We start from the raw sequence: 20,366 nt of genomic DNA, 5'->3' as shown, positions 1-20,366 counted from the left end.
GGTCCGCATTCACAGAAACACACACTGTATACAGAGCTCGTCTCTGACACAGAGCCAGCCTGCCCCTGGCAGTGGCAGCCGCAGGAGTGAAAGCTGCCCCAGGTAGGACTGCAGGAGAGCTGACCAGGGGGTGGGACACAGACCATTCATTGTACCAGTGACCAGGGAGGCGGGCCCTCCAACTCTATAACACATCAGCACTACCCCAGCCAAGGGCCCAGAAGTTCAGTGTTGAATGGGAGACAAAGACATACCTTGGTTCTGACCAGACAGGCCAGGCCTCAACCCAGGTGGAAAGAGACTTACTGAGTGGGAGGCTTACTGCAACTCACGTCCAAAGCTCTTTTGCCTCTTGGTTTTCCTTTATGCAAACTTGGTCCTTACCTTGGAATTCAACATAATTTCCGGAGCCCTGTACCAACGTGTGGCAACATACTCCGTCAGGAACCCTGTGTGATCATGGTCCGGATCTGCAACACGGGCCAAGCCAAAGTCACAGATCTAAGAGAGAAAATAAAAGGACACGTTCTTAGAGATTCTAACCAATTTAACATCAAAACATCATAAACACAAAAAAGACAGCAGTAATGATGACAAGTAACTGCTACCATTCCTATGTGGCAGATGCTTCTTGGAATTCTACACACTCACTCTTACCTAATCCTCACCACAATCTGAAAGGCAGCTGCCACGCATCAGACAGGAACAGGCTGGAGGAGTCTTGAACAGAACACATCTTCAGAGGTATCCTCACCTCTCATTATCTGCTTATCCCACAGCAACCTTGCTTAGGCCACTTGACAAAAACTGTTCTGCTCGGAAAATAAGGTTACCCAAACCAGACCTCTCCTGCTGACGCTCAGGGGTGGTCACCGTGGGATCAGCCCCTCTCCCACACTCGCCCTCTCTCCACAGACCTGACCTCCTGCTGGTCCTCCACCTGCTCTTCCTACCTCCTTCCCCCTCCACGTAGCCAAACCCACTCCCAAAGCTTTAAAAGATATTTCACATACTGAAGATGAATCTTTTAAAAAAAACAAACACCCAGCTTCTAATTTCTCCTGACTCACAAAAGTACTTGCTGGCCTTTCACCATTCAACGCTTTGGTGCTACTTCAGCTCCAATGTATAAGGAAAGTAACTATAACATATTTAGTCCCGTACAATTGCAGGATATTTTAATTCCTAGCTCCTGGGGAACTAACCCGAGAAACAGAGAGAGATGTTAACAAAGACAGGCCAGAGTCTAGCAGAAGGCAGCCTGGAAGACAGAGATCACTTTGGAGGCTTATTGCTTTAATTCACCTAAGAAGTGATAAGGGTCTGAGCTCAGGCCATAAAAATAGGATAATGAGGAAGGGACACACCTCAGAGATACTCATGAGACGTAAATGGACATCAGTCTCTGCTGAGAGATCCCATAGTTGAAGTTCTCGACAATTCAGAAAGACTCTGAATGCTCCCGTCCACCTCACCAGTGTCTCCCTCTAGCCTTGGACACTGGCATCCCCATGTGGCACCTCTGACCCCACAGGCCCTGCTGCTTGCTTTGACTGCAGCACTCAAGAGAAGTGACGTATCTGTGTCGCCCAATTTCTGTCTTTTGACATACTGTCACTGCATCTTCAAAAGGAGCCAATGTCACATCTGCTTCCCCAGTTGCTCTTCCATAGGCTACGCTCTAAGCGCACCCTAACAGAGCTGCATGGTGAGGCTGTCTGGGCCCTCTCGCAGCTGACAGTCCCCTCTTGGCCTCCATCACCACCCCGCGCCCCCCAGCATCAGCCTCACCTCTCGAGCCAGCCAGCTTGCTGATGCCATCGCACCCTCAACAGTCCCAGGCCTGTCAGAGGATCGGGCTGATGGACGGCCATAAGTTTTACAGGGGGACCGTGGTAAGCTCTAACCTCAGCTTGACTGATCTTGAGGCTTTCGACATACCTGCAACCCTATTTGTTTCCTTAGAGCCTATTCTACCAAGTCCCATGAAACAAACTGCAGGAATACTCAATTCACCAGCAGTACAATCCCTGCAGGCGTGATTCCAGCTCAGGAAGCAAGAGAGGAGCGATTTCTCCTTAAATGCAAAGGTGGGTCCTCTAAGCCATCCAGAAGTCACCATTTGCCACGCCGGACTACCACCAATTCACGTCAATTCCGTGTGGCTTCAACTTTCAACACAGCCCACAGTTTCTCTTTTTTCAGGGCTAACACCTCATCCTCTGATTCAAGTTCAATCAAAGCTCAGCACTTGGTCTGCCCTCTGCATGTAAATGGACACTTGAAGCCATATTCTGAGTTGTGTGCTCAGAGAAGAAATACTGCATCTCAGCAGCAGAGTAAAAGCACTGTAAGCCCCTGACCAGGATTCCCAGATCCTTCACTGCCCTCTACTACACTCAGCCCCACACAGCGTGGATGGGTTCAGACTTCATCCACAGCTTTTTGTGGGTCAGTGGAACCACAAAACAAATCCCAGATTTAAAAAAAAACAGCATATAGGAAATTCCCAGCTCAGTGAGGCTAAGTACCGAGGCTGACGTCTCCACACACCTCTGGGAGCGTGGACAAAGAAACAGAAGCCGCACTTTGGGAGGCTTGATGAGATTCTTAAACATCTACAAAGACAGGATAAGTGGTGTGAGCAACTTTACACACAGCTGTGGCAGACTGGATTTTCTAAAGAGGGTCATACCAATATAACCCTTACCCATGCTCCTGTTTCAAGCTCTTTGGCTGAATTTTTATCAAGAGGGCAGGATCTATCTTCCCTTCTCTTGAATCTGGCCAAACCTTTGTAACTGCCTAAACCAACAGAATATAGTGGAAGTGATGCTGTGAGACTTCCGAGGCAAAATCATAAAATGCAATGTGGCTTCTACCTGGCTCTTTCCACTGGGGTACTTGGAACACCCTGCCCACGTTGTGAGGACACCAGGCCACGTGGGCTACACGTGGCCGTTCCGTGGCATCAACTGCCAGGCCCTGTGGGAGATGACTTGAGCCTCCACCCCTGTATCTTCTAGCCGAGGCCCAGAGGCTGGAGCAGAGACCAGTCACCGCCCACCACTGCACCCTGACTGAACTCCTCACCTGCAGAAACTATGAGCTCAAACATGATTCTTGTTGTTTAAGTCCACTACATTTTTTTTTTTAATAACAGATTTTCTTTTTCTAGGGCCATTTTGGGTTCACAGCAGAATTCAGCAGAAAGTACAAAGAGTTCCCCATGTACACCTGCCTCCCCCACTATCAACATCTTGCACCAGAGCGGGACGTCTGTTACAGTCGAGGAACCTACACTGACACATCATTATCACCCGAAGTCCATAGTTTACCTTCAGGTTCACTCTCGGTGTTGTATATTCTATGAGTTTTGACAAGTGTGTAATGACATGTATCCACCAGTACACTGTCATACAGAAATAGTTTCACCACCCAAAAAACTCTGTTTTGCCTTCACTTGGTCTTTTTATCCTCAATTTCTTCTTCTTTGGAAGGCCACTACATTTTGAGGTGATTGTTACAGAGCAAGACACAGCTAACATGGTGGTGCCGGACAGCGTGCTTATTAAGATGGAGCAGCCCTCTCTGAGGAGGACCCATGTGCAGTGACACTGGAACACTGAAGAGATTCCAGCCACAGGAAGACCTTGGGAAACCAGAGCAACTGCCCGGGAGTGTGTGAGGGACAGGGTGGCCCCACAGCTGAAACCTCCCCAAGTGGCTCTTCAACTGGCTGCCCTTCCAACATCTCAACCGACAGGGCCTTAGTCTGTCTGGAATTAGGGAGACTCGCTTTACCTGACTGCAATCTGATTCCTCCTCAAAATTCCTGCCAGAGTGTTATTTCTAAAACATAAATCACCTTTCTGGCTCAAAAATCTTTTAACCAATCCCCTCTGCCTAGTAAATAAAGCCCAAATTCTTTAAGCAAAGACGCTCCACACACTGTCTGCTCGGCTGTCTCCCACCACCATCTCTGTGCCACATCTGCTCCTACGGACAGTTCCATGCCCCTCCTAACTCTGCGACGCCCCCTCAGTTGAGGACCTGAGGCTCACCATTGCCTGACCCTAAATACCAGCATAAAAGTGACCTCTTCTGAGAGGTTTCCCAGGAACCAACACCAATCCCACGAATGGCTCACATTTCTGAACTCTGGTAATACTTTGCTTGACATGTATTATATGTAAGCACATACCCACAATCCATGACAGTTAGCTGGATATATGCCCATCCCCACAGCTGGAATATAAGTCCCTAGAAAAAGGCAATACTCAATTAACTTTTTATCCCTAAGTGGAGTGGGCTCTCAATATCAGGTGAATTAAATGCCTTATTTCAAATGTTTATAGGAAGCATAGCAACTCAGGTGGATTAACTGGCAGAGACTAGTACTGACCACTTTTCACAGTATCTGAACTACTGATTATCTCTTAAAAGTAAAAACCAGGGTACAGCATTACCATTAATGTAAAATCTTACATTAATACTTAAACAATAATGTTAAAAAAAAACCCTGCATTGTTCAGAGTGGCAAAATGAAGAAGGAAAAGTTTTAGAATTATCAGCATTCCTTCCCCACGCGGAACGCTGCAGTACTGCTCCTTCTTTAAACAAGAAATAAAGCAGCAGTCGCTCCTCCTGTCTGGAAGCCATCAGAAGGGGTCCTGTGGCCTGAGGGTCACTGTGGGCTGGGAGGAACCACAGCAGCCCGGTGGGCTTGAGAGAGGGCTTCAGACCAGGACATGGTCTAGGTGCAAGGTGAACAGGGAGTCCACATGGGGAGGCGGTGGCAGCCCACCCAGGGGACTGGAGGCTGAGCAGAGGGTCCAGGGATTATATTGCACAAATCAATTACGTCACTGAAGGCTGCAAAATGGCGACTTCTCTAATTTTTATTCCTTGTGCATTTATTAGCTGGCATTTATTTTAAGGAAGAGCCATCATTCATCAACTGGGGCTATTTGCTTACCCTGATGCCCAGATCTCACTGGAAAGACAGGGAAAATGTTTAATCCTTTCCCTTTAGTTACCAATTTTCAGAATAGTGAGTTGGTATAAGGAGGATCGTGTTTCATTACTTGTATCCTCCACTCCTAGTATTAGGCATAGAACCAGCAGGTTCTCAAAATTTTTGATAATTTAAAAAATAAAGAGGGTGATGTAGGGTTTAGACCTCTACAAGATTGCACAACTCGGGACTTCCCTGGTGGTCCAGTGGTTAAGACTCCACGCTCCCAATGCAGGGGGCCCGGGTTCGATCCCCGGTCCGGGAACTAGATCCCGCGTGCTGCAACTAAAGATCCCGCACATGACAAAGATCTCGTGTGCTGCAACTAAGACCCGGCGCAGCCAAACAAATAAATATTAAAAAAAAAAAAAAAAAAAGAAAGAAAAGACTTCACAACTCCATTCACGGTCATCAATGGAAAGCTCATGTGATTTTTTAAAGTTCCTTTAACACAGCATTAACCAAAAAACTGTCAAGGCTTCAAAATAAAAAAGCAATAAAATTCACTACAATTCTATAAGAAGGAAGGTAGACAACCAGGATACAGTACAAGAAATATAAAATGACCTATCACTCCTACTTGGCTACTTTTTGGGCTGAGCAAATTCAAATTCTCATAAGACAAAAACCAGCCCCAAAGACAGTTCATTTGTATCTTTCAAAGTCCTCCTTCCCATGCATACTCAGAACCACACGTGCTGTGAGCCTAGCAGCCCGGAACTCCTCCTGGGGCTGCTGGGGGCTCAGTACGCAAACGGCGAGGACACGGACTGCTGGAGACCACACTCCTCTGGCAGTTTCATTAAAATTATGCAAGCAGAATCTCGAAGTAGGGTCTACAACCCTTGTTTTTCTGCGGTCCTGAGTAATAAAGAGGAAGTCTACAAGGAGAGGGTCCCAGGAGGGCCCTGAGAGGCTGGTGTCTGCTGGGTCTCTGGGCTTCAGGTAACAAGTACAAAGCACGTTTATAGAGCCAAAAACTAAAGGTCTAAGACACTAAGAGTTGATATCCTGAGGGCTCAAGACTAGAAAATACTTAGTAACACAGAAGCTAATGGAAAAAGGAAGAAGTGACATCATTACCTACTTGAAAATTCAAAAAGGACCAAATAACAAGTCAGTAAGGCCACCGGTCACAAACTTTCTAGGTACAGGGCTTGTGGGAAAGCATCATGGTCACCCCAAGGTCTGAGGATGTGATGGGCATTTGGGGAGTCCAGAGCTCCACCCTCCCACGTGCATGTGCCCTGGCTGTTGGACATGCTCCCACGGCAAATTGGTGACTCGGTGACACACCACACTCACCTATGGAATGAGAGTCTCTCCTGAATATTCATGCCCATGTGGATGATGCACACCCCACATGGACATTTTGAAATGTGGGTGAATTGCACTGCTGTAAATATCTAAAACATCCTATTGTGTTTCTGAGTGTGTGTTAAAATTGGGCTTTGAAAACAATGCCTGGATTGTGCAGATGGCCAACAAGACATATATATCAGTGTGGGTGTCCATTTTGGTGAGCAGTGAATAAAATGGCCCGAGGTAAAGACAAGTCCACAAACAGTGAAGAGACAACAGACAAAGTAGTCTAGTTCTGTGCTTCTTCTTAAGGACAAGCATTTTCAAGCCAAAGTAAAAGTCAACTTTTCCCAGAAATATTCCATACTTAAAATATTAACAATGGCTCTCCAAAAACAAACAAAAGCAATCTGCATAAAAGGACTGTGATAAGAAACAGAAAGAAAAAAAAAGCACTAGGAGACATAAAAATATTCACTGTAATTTTTTTTCATGTGCTTCAAGAAATTCTTTCATAATTGAGATTTTATTGGCTGTTTTGAGGATCAGTACACAGACATTTCAATTTGTACACAATTCTCAACATACGTACCAAAAACCTAAAAAGTCATGTAGTTGGGATTCTTTTCTGAACAGTTATTCCAGTGACTTTCCAGCTTAAAATTTGGGGGCAAATTTTCCTTCACAGGATATCAAGTACCAATATCTTCAAATATTGATATGTTGTTACATCGTAAGTCCCACTAATTCACAATTTAATATCATATACACTACATACTCAAATTGTCAATTGTTCACAGCACATTAACAGTTACTAGAAGAATTGGACTACCATGACCAAAGATGTTACAGAGTGCACAAAATTCTGCCCAGGAGAGCCAAGATCAAGGGGTGAGTGGTTTGCTTTAGGAAACAATTCTACCAAAAACAATGTGGGAAGAGAAGTAATTTAAAGTGTTTAGGACATTATATGCACAACTGACTTCAAACTGCCATTTAGTATGCTTTGTATTATAGGACATAAAAGCTACCCTCCATCTGTGGAATGTTAAGCTGACACCCAAGACAATCAAAGCCTCCCATATTCAATATCCCACTATTTTCTGGTTGTACCAAAAAATAAACAACCAGCAAATGATTTCACTTCTTAAAAAAAAGCATTTACACTTAAAAAATGGGATGAGGTGGGATTCCTTCCTTTTTAAAAATGTTTCTAGAGCTACTAAAAAACTTGCATTTACAAAATAGTTGATAAAAATATTCCTCTGGATTGTACAAGAAGGGAAACGGACCACTGATAGGACCAGGTGTGTGATATTAATCAGACTTGGCTTCTTTCTCTCCTGCTTCATCAGAAGCTGGGCTCTCCTCATTTTTAGTTTCTCCATTTTCTGCAGGTAAGTCTTCTTTAGTCTCTTGGTTAGCCACTTCAGCCTGTTTTCCCTTTGCTCCCCTTTTCCCTTTTGTTTGCACTTTTTTGTCGGAAGATTTATCCTTTCTTGCCGCCTTTTTTGGCTTCGTTTCCACTTTTGCAGGAGCCGGTTTAGCTGACAACCTCGCTGATCTCCTCTTGGGTTCCTCCTTCGCCGCCCCCTCGGCGGAGCTGACCTTCCTCTTGGACATCGTGGCGGCAGGGTGGGCGCATGCCAGGTGCCTGCGGGCCGCGGCGCGCCAAGAGCCTTTGCGAAGCTGGGCTGTCTGGACGCTCTTCACTGTAATTTTTCAAGAAAATCACTAAGAGCCGACAAAGTACGGCCATTCCTTGTGTGCCAACCTGGCTCTCATCTACACAGATCCATGCACAGGGATCTGGCTACACCCTATGTAGGAAGTACATGAATTTAACTCAGAAGGATCCTAAGAGGTGACAAGAGTCCAACCGAGTCATACCTGATGCAGGAAGCTGTCCTCCACAACGTTTCACAGGACATCTGCCACCCTGCTTTAAACACCCAACGACAGCGGATAAGATGACTGCCTGATGACAGGACCCACTGCCTTTTTAGATAGTTCCAGAAGGCTCTCCATGATCAACACTTCAGTGATCACCAAAGCTGCAGCCACACAGCGCAGGCCTCAGTGTTGGTGCACTCTTATTCTTACTATATTCTTATTCTTACTATATTTCTATTGTTCCTTCTGCCTGTGCCCAGCCACTCGCCCACTGCAAGCCTGACATGCTGAGAGGGACAGCACGACAATCCTCCTTCCTGATGCCTCACAGCCTGGTCAGAACCAACTCACCTCTCTCCTTTGTGTGTGTTACAACAGACAGTACTGCAATCATCTATTGCTTATCAGACTCCTGACCTATCAGTTTTCAGACTGCAGGGACAGACACTCACCTCCCTTGCCAGGTATACCTTACACAGCTTCCCACAGGAACGTCTGTGGAAGTGAAGTCCACGAAATGATCACTACTATACATCTATACGTACTTTTCAAACAAATTTATGGAGATATAATTCACATACTACACAATTCTCCCATTTAAAGTGTGCAGTTCAATGGTTTTTGGTATTATATCACAGAGCTATATGACCAATACTACTATCCAATTTTAGAACATTTTTATAACCTCAAAAAGAAACCTCCTGCCCATCAGCAGTCTCTCCCAATGCCTCCTCAATCTCAACAGCCCACAGCAACTGCTAATCTACCTTCCATCTCTACAGACACATCTATTCTACAATATGTGATCTTTTATGACTGGTTTCTTTCCCTCACATACTTAATAATGTTTGCAAGATGCATCCATATTGGGCTTCCCTGTTGGCGCAGTTGTTAAGAATCCGCCTGCCAATGCAGGGGAAACGGGTTCGAACCTTGGTCCGGGAAGATCTCACATGCCATGGAGCAACTAAGCCCGTGTGCCACAACTACTGAAGCCTGTGTGCCTAGAGCCCGTGCACCACAACAAGAGAAGCCACCACAATGAGAAGCCCGCGCACCGCAACAAAGAGTAGCCCCCACTAGCCGCAACTAGAGAAAGCCCGCATGCAGCAATGAAGACCCAATGCAGCCAAAAATAAAACATAAATAGCTCATTAAGATCCATTAAAAAAAAAAGATGCATCCATATTGTAGCACATATCAGTACTTCATTCCTTTTTATTACACTGTATGGATCCACCACATTCTATTTATCCATCGTAATTTGGACATCTGAACTATTTCTGCCTTTGGGCTATTACGCCACTATGAATATTTCTGTATCTGTCTGTGTGCGGATGCATGTTTTCATTCCACTCAGGTATACACCTGGGGCCGAGTTCTTGCTGACACTTATCATCTGATTATATCATTGTAGTGTGTGTGAAGTGGTATCTCGTGGTTTTGATTTGCATTTCCCCACTGACTAATGATGTCAAGCATCTTTGCATGTACTTATTGGTTGTTTGTATACCTTCTTTAGATCCTTGGTCTTTTCAGACTCTGCCCACTTTTAAATTGTGCCATTTATCTTTTAGTTGTTAAGCTGTAAGAGTTTTTCATCTATTCTAGATAAATCTCTTATCACATATATGATTTCCAAATATTTTCTCTCATTCTGTGGGTCGTCTTTTCACTCTCTTGATGAGTTACTTTGTAGTGCATGCTTCTCATCTTGATGAAATACTTTTTTTTTTTTTGGCTATGCCACGCCACGCCACGCCACGCCACACAGCTTGCAAGATCTCAGTTCCCCGACCAGGGATTGAACTCAGGCCACAGCAGTGAAAGCACCGAGTCCTAACCACTAGGCCACCAGGGAACTCCCTGAAATCTATTATAAAAAAAAAGTGTTGTTGCTTGTGTTTTTGGTGTCATGTCTAAGAAGTCTGCCTAACACAAGTTTGCAAGAATTTACTCCTGTGTTTTTTAAGTGCATTCTAGTTTCAGCCTTTAAACTTAGATCTCTAATCCATTTTGAATTAATTTTTGTACATAGTACAAGGCAGGGAGGGGTCCAAACTGATTTTTTTTTTTTTGCATGTGGTTATCCAATTGTCCCAGCACCATTTGGTGAAAAGACTATTCTTTCCCCAGGGAATGATCCTGGCACTCTTGTCAAAAGTCAGTTGATCATAAACATGTGGGTTGGGGCTTCCCTGGTGGTGCAGTGGTTAAGAATCCGCCTGCCAATGCAGGGGACACGAGCTTGAGCCCTGGTCCAGGAAGATCCTACATGCCGCAAAGCAACTAAGCCTGTGTGCTACAACTACTGAGCCTGTGCTCTAGAGCCCGCAAGCCACAACTACTGAGCACGCATGCCACAACTACTGAAGCCCATGCACCTAAGCCTGTGCTCCGCAACAGGACAAGCCACTGCAATGAGAAGCCTGCGCACTGCAATGAAGAGTAGCCCCCACTTGCCACAACTACAGAAAGCCCGTGTGCAGCAACAAAGACCAAACGCAGCCAAAAATAAATGAATAAATGAATGAATGAATGAATGAATGAAAAAACCCCAAAACATATGGGTTTATTTATTGACTCAATTCTACTCCAGTGGGCTATATGCCTACTCTTATGCCAGAATCACAATGTCTTGATTACTATAGCTTTGTAGTAAGTTTTAAAATCAGGAAGTGTGAGTACTCTAACTTTGCTCTTTCATAAGATTGTTTTGGCTATTCTGGGTCTCCTGAATTTCTATATGCATTTCAGGATCAGCCTGCCCATTTCTGCAAAAAAAGCCACCTGGGACTCTGATACGGACTGCATTAAACCTGTAGATCAAACTGGGAAGTACTGCCATCTTAACAATATTAAGCCTTCCAATCCATGAACATGGGATATCATTTCATTCATCTAGGTCTTAAATTCACATGCATTTTTACTAGACTGAATCCACATTCCCTTCATCATACTGGAGACAGCTGTAGCCCTCCCTCCTTATTTAGCTCTGCCATGTATTAAAATAGAAATATATATATAAATGCTGCCCTTTTTTTTTTTTTTTTTTTTTGCGGTACGCGGGCCTCTCACCGCTGTGGCCTCTCCCGCCGCGGAGCACAGGCTCCGGACACACAGGCTCAGCGGCCATGGCTCACGGGCCCAGCCGCTCCACGGCATGCGGGATCCTCCCAGACCGGGGCACGAACCCGTGCCCCCTGCCGCTCTCAACCACTGCGCCACCAGGGAAGCCCTGCTGCCCATTTTTAAGAGAACTCTAAGGACTATAAAGGATCTAGGGTTTCCCTATTTATTGGGAGTGCATTCTTTAGGAATCTAAATCATTAAGGTCGACTTTTCTGCTGTTTTCTGAGTGTTTACTGTATAAAACTTATCAAAGAAAAAGGTGACTAACGAAATATATCTTTTAATGTACACATGATCCTATTTACATATATAAGTTAAAAAGTACATGTGTATATAAGAGCATAGTAAAAATTTAGATGAAAATACACCAATTTGTTATAGTGGTTACCTCTGGAGAAGGAGGAGCAATGGGATGAAGAAGAAAAAGAGAACTAGCACCCTTTACTTGCATTTTTTTTTGCCATAAATGTTTTCATGTATTTCTGGTGTAATTTTAAATCTGAGTAACAATAAATATAAATATGCCCCAGTAACATGAGTTTTTCAACAGATATCACCCTAAGAGTAAATAACCAAGCTGACCTTGAGATCGCAGGTGGTGTTGAGCAGCAGGTTGGAAGGTTTGAGGTCACGGTGCAGCACATTAGCTGAATGGATATATTTTAACCCTCTGAGGATCTGGTAAAGAAAATAGCAGATATGGTCGTTGCTGAGGTGTTGCGTCTTCAAGAGCTTGTAGAGATCTGTTTCCATGAGGTCCTGTACTATATATCTGTTTGGAAAGATTAAGGTAACACACCAAAATAGCTGGTCACACTTAGCAAAGCACTGAAAACAAAACAAACCCAAAAGGTCCATTATTACATCATGAGGCTCAGGAGGGAAATGAGAACCTGATGAAAACTTGGTACACCTCAACAGAAGGAATTGGAAAGTCGTGAACTCCTTCTTAGGTCCTGTGAGACAGCAGGCATCACGCCTGCCTGATGTGCGCAGTGATGCGCTAGCGGAGACCTGACGCAGGTGGTGTGGACGAGTCCTGGTCTCCAAGCTGTCCACCATCAACAGACGCCCTCTGGGGTTGTTGGAAAGGGCTGGGGGAGGGTGGGGGCCAGCACCAGGCACTCCCTCCTCTCTGGCCTAGCAACAACTCAAAACGTCACTGTTCTTTTACCTCCCTTCTTGTCCCCCTCCTTCTCCACAAAAATCAACCATAAAACTTTTGGAAACACAGGCCTAGAACACATTTGCTACTAAACTCAACCCTCAGTCTGTATGCTTCACTCTTCAATTAAGGTTAAGAGTATAAATAACTAAGACTGTTGGAAGTTGTGCTAGGAAGGGGTCTGTCCTGGTTGAGCTCCTCTTGTTTTCCTGCCTATCCGTGAATCTCAGCATCTAGAATTTTAGTTATGGCTAACTTCATTCCCACAGAAAATAAATTATAAAAGCTGCTAGGTTTTAACTTCACCACGATATTATTTCATTAGTGTTTTTGCATTTCTTTTATTCATTTCTGTGTAAATATTACACATCTACAGATTCATGCTAGATGAGACATGGTACAGGTTTTGAAGGAAACATGACTGGAAAACTTGTCATCTGACAGAGATGTGATTTTCAAGGCAAAAGGTAAAGCAGGACAACAGATGGCAGGAGGAGGCATTTCACTTAAAATATCATCAGAACTTAGTGACAGAGCTGTCTAAAAATGGAAAGGCTAAAAAAAAATAATAATAAAAATAAAAATAAATAAAATAAAAATGGAAAGGCTTCCTGGAGATAGTGAGCTGCCTCTCCCTGGAGGGGCAGAATGCAAAGTGGGCAAACTGGTGGGAACACTGCTGCGGCCAGAGCTGGAACCTTCTCCCATCAGGTCCTCCTCAGCACACTTCACACTTGTACCTTTCAAACACAGTCTTTACCCAGGCAGCCTCCTTTACCCAAGCCTTTTACCTGCTTAGTCCAGATTTCTAAATGTTGGTCATAGTTAATCACACAACTTCAGAGCTGAACCAGCCTTGAAGATCATGAGGGCGAGCACGCCAGTTTTAAAAACGAGAAAACTGGACCCAGATGTGAAATGGCGCTAAGATCAGGACAGTCTGGACCTGACCAGGTGCTGTACAGGGCACCCTCCTCCACAGTCGACTGCTCTTTCCTTTTCACCATCATAACAAACCATACCTTGAGTGGCAAACACATGACTGGAAAAGGTGTTCTCCAAAATTTTCCACAACTACACTTAAAGGAAATCTTTACTGAAACTGACAGAAAATATTGGATTTGCAAAAAGATACTAAAATCAGTTACTGACAAATGAAAAAATGAATCAGAGAAAAAATGTAAATGATGCAAGTATTACAGTAAATGACAAGCAAAGTACAGTTTCCCCTTAAATGTGCTTTATTACTTTTCCTCCGCCCCTATAAGTGCAGCAGGACACGTCCAGTTACATTACTCAACCAGGTGACGGAGCAGTGGAGCAGTTGCCTGAAAAGGATACACATCTTTCATCTGCTCGATGGTTGGTGCTCGAATAATATCATTGATTCCAATGATGTTCTCATGTCTGAAGCGCAGTAAGATTTTTATCTCCCTCAGGGTTCTCTGGCAGTAGGTCTGGTGCTCAAAAGGGCTGATTTTCTTGATAGCTACTCGAACTTTGTTGACATTATCATAAGCAGAGCTAAAAAAATAAATAAAAAAGGAGGGGAGGAGGGGAGATGGCGTTAAAAACAGTTCTCAGAACAAGGCGGTAAAGTATTAAATGTTTAGCACTCTGGGCAAATACTTGTTTCATACACGTGAAGGAAGCATGTGTATAATCCACAAAGAGGTCTTAAGCTAGGGAGGATGCGGCTGGCAAAATGCAGCACACACAGAATCTCAAAACTAACAGAGGGCCTGGCCCTGGGAACTGTACAGATGCCCATTTTCATAAATCCAGGAACACGGGCGTATGACACACACACGCCATTTTCCCACTGTTTTTAACAGCAACTGCATTCTGGTGAGAGCAATCATTTCTGCCTCCAAAACAACTTCCTACTGTTGTATCAGATTCCACTGACTCAGCAGAAACAATCAAATGACCATCAACCACATCTTCAACCCAAACAAAAATGCACCCAAGAGAGCAATAAGGATATACTGCATAGCACAGGGAATTATAGCCATTATCTTGTAATAACTTCTAATGGAGCATAATCTGTAAAAATACTAAATCACTATGCCGTATATCTGAAATTAATATTTTAAGTCAACTATACTTCAATTAAAAGGTGGGGCAGGAGGATGCATTGATTGCTTGCAACAACTTTGTCTTACGTGCAAAATGACATGACTATTTCTTCCTCCTCCCCCCACCACAAGAAATTTAATCAAGATGTTTGGGTAGTCTTATAACAAAACCTAAAAAGTATTGTTCAAAAAATACCTTCACAGCCATAACATAGGGCCCAGTTCTTTCCAAGTTGTCCTGAAGGTCTGACTTAATAGAATTCCAAGCAGAAGCAATAACAATTTTATCTTCAATTTTATGATGAATTTGAATCTTGAATATTACTACTATCTTTATGAACAATATTCTATTGAATCTTTTCTGTAAGAGCTTTTCATATTAACAAGTATCAACATCTGGTCCATTGACCGAAGCAATGAAAGAACACGGACGGGCAGTAAGACATTACTTCTGGTTTCCTCTGGGTAAGTGCTAGAAACAGGAAACAGTAAAATAAGTTTATTCTCAAGTTTGTCCTTCTATAATCATATCTATCAGTCTACTTATACTGAGAATTAGTGATGCATTTGTCTGACTGTACCACAAAACTATGCTGTAGGAGGGACCTTGTCTCACTCAGCTTCGGTTTTCTCACACCATTTATACATTGCACTCGGGTACCCCAACACTTTGAAGTGACGTCTATTTCCTTAAATAAAAGAATAACTACTCAAATCTTATTTTGCTTTGGTTTGCTGCAAGAAGGCCTAAACCACTGATTTTTAGGTAGACAGGCAAAGGGATATGTCGTTCAAGCAAGCTTATTCAACACTGGGAGTAAATACTATTAGAAATCAAAACTTTTTTGGTAATTCAGATTTTAGAGCCTGAGTTTAACAAAGAGAACACAGGTAAATATAGTTATAAAATATTGGTTTACACTCAACATTATAAATATCCAGGGCTTCCCTGGTGGCGCAGTGGTTAAGAATCCGCCTGCCAATGCAGGGGAAATGGGTTCGAGCCCTGGTCCGGGAAGAACCCACATGCCACGGAGCAACTAAGCCCGTGTGCCACAACTACTGAGCCTGTGCTCTAGAGCCCATGAGCCACAGCTACTGAGCCCCCATGCCATAACTCCTGAAGCCCACATGCCTAGAGCCCGTGCTCCACAACAAGGGAAGCCACCGCAATGAGAAGTTGGCGCACTGCAACAGAAGAGTAGCCCCCTCTTGCCGCAACTAGAGAAGGCCCGCATGCAGCAACAAAGACCCAACGCAGCCAAAAATAAATAAATAAATATTTTAAAATTAAAAACAAGTAAATAAATATCCAGTTTTACTGAAGCATGGTAGTCAAACAAACATGGGCATAAACTTGCCTTCGAGGATAAGACTGCTTGCGGAGAGGGGCTTATGGTCAGCATGCCCCTCCAACTGTACTGACTGACACTCAGTGATGAAATTGGAACTCGGTATGTTATTTAAAACAGAGACAGGGTGTCCCTGGTGGCACAGTGGTTAAGAACCCGCCTGCCAATGCAGGGGACACAGGTTTGAGCCCTGGTCCGGGAAGATCTCACATGCTGCGGAGCAACTAAGCCCGTGCGCCACAACTACTGAGCCTGCGCTCTAGAGCCCACAGTCACAGCTACTGAGCCTGTGTGCCACAACTACTGAAGCCCGCGCACCTAGAGCCCGTGCTCCACAACAAGTGAAGCCACTGCAATGAGAAGCCCGCGCACCGCAACGAAGAGTAGCCCCCGCTCACTGCAACTAGAGAAAGCCTGCGCACAGCAACGAAGACCCAATGCAACCAAAAATAAATAATAAATACATTTAAAGTAAATAAATAAATTAAACAGAGAGAGAGGCACAGACACACACAGACACACAGACACACATCCCTAAGTGAAGGAGGAAACTTTTTCCAGCCATTTGGTTATACTAACAGGATACAAAGATTATACTATTACTGTGCCCTTGAGGAGCTCAAGCTATTGAGAGCACCCAGTCATCTTACATAAATGCAGCTTCAAGTCCCAGATGAATTCTATCCTGAGATACATAAATGGTGGGGAATGGGAGGTCAAGCCCAGAGGTGAGCACATTCAATTCTTAAAACGGTAGATTCCTACTATTCAGCAATAAAAGGAAACAAACTGTTGATATATACAACACAGATGAATCTCAAAATAATTATGCTGAGTGAAGCCAGACCAAAAGAAAAGTACCTCTACTTATATAAAATGCAAACTAGTCTATGAGGACAGAAAGCACATCAGAAGGGTTTACCTGGGGCTGCTGGGAGGGAGGGATTACACAAATGGAAATGGAAGCTAGATAACTTTTGGAGGTGATGAATGTTCATTATCTAATTGTCTTGATAGCTTAATGCGTGTATAATATGTCAAAACTTAAACTGTAGGCTGGTATATTGTTCATCAAGCAATTCTTAAGAGAGCAATTAAAAAAAAGGAGCCAGGGCTCTCCAAATGCATGGTGAATTCCAGGGCCAGGGTGGGTGGGAACAGAGATTCCAGAACTGTATTTAACCAGTTAATGTGGAAGTAGAAGCCCACAAAATTCTGGAGTAGATTTATTTAACAGATGTTTTGTGATCGCTTAGGGAAGAAAAGGGAACCAGCATGAGTCAATTATGAACAAGTCATGCTAAACTAACCTCATTTCCTGTTTTGACAGGGTTACCACAACAACAGGAGGGTGACGCCAGAGCTGCGGCGGATTCAAGCCACACTTGTCAAGCACTTCCCACTTCTGAGACTTCATGTTAGTACTGGGGGCAAAACCAAACAGTGATCCTCCTCTTAAAAAACTGGCAATTTAGTGAGGGAAGGAGACAGGAACAGACAGGATGCACTGCCTTTATCACAGTAAAGCACTTCTGAAACCCAAGGAGAAGGTGGGTAGATTAAGTCCAAATAAGGGCAACAAAGAGAGGATTAAAAGAAGATGAGGGGGCCTCCCTGGTGGCGCAGTGGTTGGGAGTCCGCCTGCCGATGCAGGGGATACGGGTTCGTGCCCCGGTCTGGGAGGATCCCATGTGCCGCGGAGCGGCTGGGCCCGTGGGCCATGGCTGCTGAGCCTGTGCGTCCGGAGCCTGTGCTCCGCAACGGGGGAGGCCACAGCAGTGAGAGGCCCGCGTACAGCAAAAAAAAAAAAAAAAAAAAGAAGATGAGGCCTGTAGAAACCATACCCTGAAAGATGAGCAGGCTTTCGAAAGAGGAGCAAGGGCACAGAGAAGGCGAGAGGCAACATGTGGAGAGGAAAACAATCAGGCCATCTACGGGGACAGCTGGTCCTCACCCAACCAGGCACCTCCTCACCCAGTGGTGATTATGGGGTCCGGGGAATGTGCCATCAGGAGCCCCAGAATCCCAAGGTGGCGAGCAGAATGCTCCTCCAGGGTGTGTACCACAAGGGGAGCTATCTGCAGGGTATACACGGTGTGTGGACTGTTGGGCTGGGGGTCCACAAGCTCCAGCTCATGGGGGTTGGGGGGCACAGCACTGGCTGGGAAGAGAAGAGGGCTATGCTGGAGGCCTGCTCTCCTCGAACTGCTGATACCCAACTCTAAAAAGCCCAAGATCTTTCAATTTGAACCTGATCTTCCAGGTCTTTAAGAAAGTTTATCTGTCTCGGGGTGTGTGTGTGGTGGGGGAGAGAATACATTTCTTGTTTCTTAGTTTGATTTATATGGTATGTGATGCTCCATTTGTATTCCTGACCCAGGCCTTGCAAACAAAACATGAGGGGCAGGCCTGGGTTTGGGAGGCACAAAATGAAGATGGGGGTAGGGGAAGACAATGACAGTCTTGTACTTCCTGATTTAAAGATCTGAGGAGGCTTGCAGATGATTCGGATGGCTCTGCGCTTCTAGCAGCATTAAAGAGAGAGAACAAGGTTAGGAGTAAGATTTGGGAATTTTTTTTTTTTTTGCGGTATGCGGGCCTCTCACTGTTGTGGCCTCTCCCGTTGCGGAGCACAGGCTCCGGATGCGCAGGCTCAGCGGCCATGGCTCACGGGCCCAGCCGCTCCGCGGCATATGGGATCCTCCCAGACCGGGGCACGAACCCGTATCCCCTGCATCGGCAGGCGGACTCTCAACCACTGCGCCACCAGGGAGGCCCAGATTTGGGAATTTTTAACAGAAGCCACAGAGGGTTGCACTACTGAGGAGAGATACATGGAGAAAACAGGTCTGAGGACAGAACTCAGGAGCAGACAGAGGAGGAACCAGCTAGAGAATGAGGAAGCACCTATAAGCACCAGGAGAGAGTGGTGTTTCAGAAGCCAAGATTATAAAGAGTTCCAAACAGGAATGCTTGACAACAACTGGAAAGCATTCAATGAATCTGCAATCAGTTGATGTGCGGCGCCCTGGGCGGAAGTAAATGGAGGCGAGTGGGGACAGGAGTGGAAGCAGCAAAGGTGACTACTTTTAAAGAAGGCGAGGAGGAGGAGAATGATTGGCAAATCCAAGGGAACATCCAAAAGGCACAGGCTGTTATGAAAGCAGCGGGTGGGTCGAAGGCTGGCAGACCAGGTGGGGTGAAGAGAAGACTCCCCAAAACTAGGCAGGTGTGAGAAGGCAGTACACACTTCAGGCAAAGCAGAGGTGCATGCAAAGCTACAGAGGCCTGTAGGAACCTGCGGCAAGAGAGTGGGACCCAAGGGGACACAGATGGGATTGAAGCCGGAGGCATAAGAAGGAACCAGGCCATGTTTAAATATCTACAGTTTTACCCTGGGGAGGCACCAAAGGATGTTAGGCAGGGATTTTAAGCATGGCGATATTTTTATGAAGTTTCCTCAGGTAGTAGTTTATTGAAGGAATGGAATGGGGAGGGCAGTGCACCAGGCAGAAGCCGTCTTAGCCAACTTGGAACGATGGTGGAGCCACAGCTTTGGAGAAAGTGGCAACTCAAGTAGTGCCTACTTCACAAACCTCATGTTTCCTAGCTTGGTTCTATTCAAATGCCCTCCATTCAATTAGACTATATTCCTCAATGGCAGAACTATACGTTCTAAATCACTTATGTCTTCTTTCTAGCAGCTGTAACCAAATTCACAGGGGAGAAACAAACAGTGGAGGAGAAGAGACAAATCTTCCTAACAGAAGAACTTAGAGTAATATGTGTAGATCCTCTCCCCTCCAGGAGGTGGAACTCAATCTCTCCCAGCCCCCACACCTTGCGAGCAGGCTGAACTTAGAGACTTGCTTCAAAAGAACCGAATGTGAAGAAGGAAGGACAGTAACTTTACAGTGGAGAAGCCTGGCAGATACCACCTCCACCAGGCGATCAGTTACCACTACCAGTGACGTCATGTGGACATTGTGACTCCCTGATAGGATGAGGCGAGAAAGGTAGCTCATCTCTGTGATATTCTTTCCCTAAACCTGTAACTCCAGGCTAATAGTGAGAAGAACATCAGACAAACCCAAGTTGAGGGATATTCTACAAGTTGAGGGATACTTGATGAGTACTCTTTAAGTCATGAAAAGAAAAGTGAGAAAACAGTCACAGAGAGACAGGCGAACATAACAACTAAATGCATGTAGTATCCTGGATTGGATCCTGGAACAGAAAAAGGAAATCAGTGCAAAAGCAAATTCCAAATAAAGTCTGAAATTTCTTTATACCAATGCTGGTTTCTCAGTTTTGATAAGTGCATACAGTAAGATGTTAACATCAAGGGAAACAGAAACTGGGTGGGGGCTTACGGGAACCCTCTGCACTATCTTGGCAACTTTTCTGTAAACCTAAAATTATTCCAA

The 20,366-nt window shown here is 44.8% G+C and overlaps 2 protein-coding genes across 2 annotated transcripts in view; both read right to left on the bottom strand.

Annotated features, from left to right (window-relative positions):
- The window catches only part of MAPK1 (mitogen-activated protein kinase 1), a 93,647-nt gene that overhangs the window by 25,058 nt on the left and 48,223 nt on the right, over window positions 1-20,366 (bottom strand). The window contains exons 2-4 of the mRNA XM_082640518.1: window positions 13,851-14,033; window positions 11,927-12,116; window positions 385-501 (exon numbers count right to left, since the gene is read on the bottom strand). Of these exons, the coding sequence (XP_082496644.1) occupies window positions 385-501; window positions 11,927-12,116; window positions 13,851-14,033 (490 nt within the window). The remainder of the gene's footprint in view (window positions 1-384; window positions 502-11,926; window positions 12,117-13,850; window positions 14,034-20,366) is intronic.
- On the bottom strand, window positions 6,818-8,033 carry LOC309814567 (non-histone chromosomal protein HMG-14-like). The gene has a single exon (XM_082640567.1). The coding sequence runs from the start codon at window positions 7,940-7,942 to the stop codon at window positions 7,637-7,639; it is 306 nt and encodes a 101-aa protein (XP_082496693.1). The 5' UTR covers window positions 7,943-8,033; the 3' UTR covers window positions 6,818-7,636.

Source organism: Mesoplodon mirus, assembly GCF_964341445.2.
Source record: "Mesoplodon mirus genome assembly, chromosome: 13".
In the NCBI taxonomy this organism is placed as follows: Eukaryota; Metazoa; Chordata; class Mammalia; order Artiodactyla; family Ziphiidae; genus Mesoplodon; species Mesoplodon mirus.
Note: the sequence above shows the minus strand (reverse complement) of the source record. Positions and strands in the feature narration are given on the sequence as shown.

Bases quoted from the DNA above. Each gene is read 5' to 3' on its own strand.
- LOC309814567 (XM_082640567.1), bottom strand. From the start codon at position 7,942: ATGTCCAAGAGGAAGGTCAGCTCCGCCGAGGGGGCGGCGAAGGAGGAA.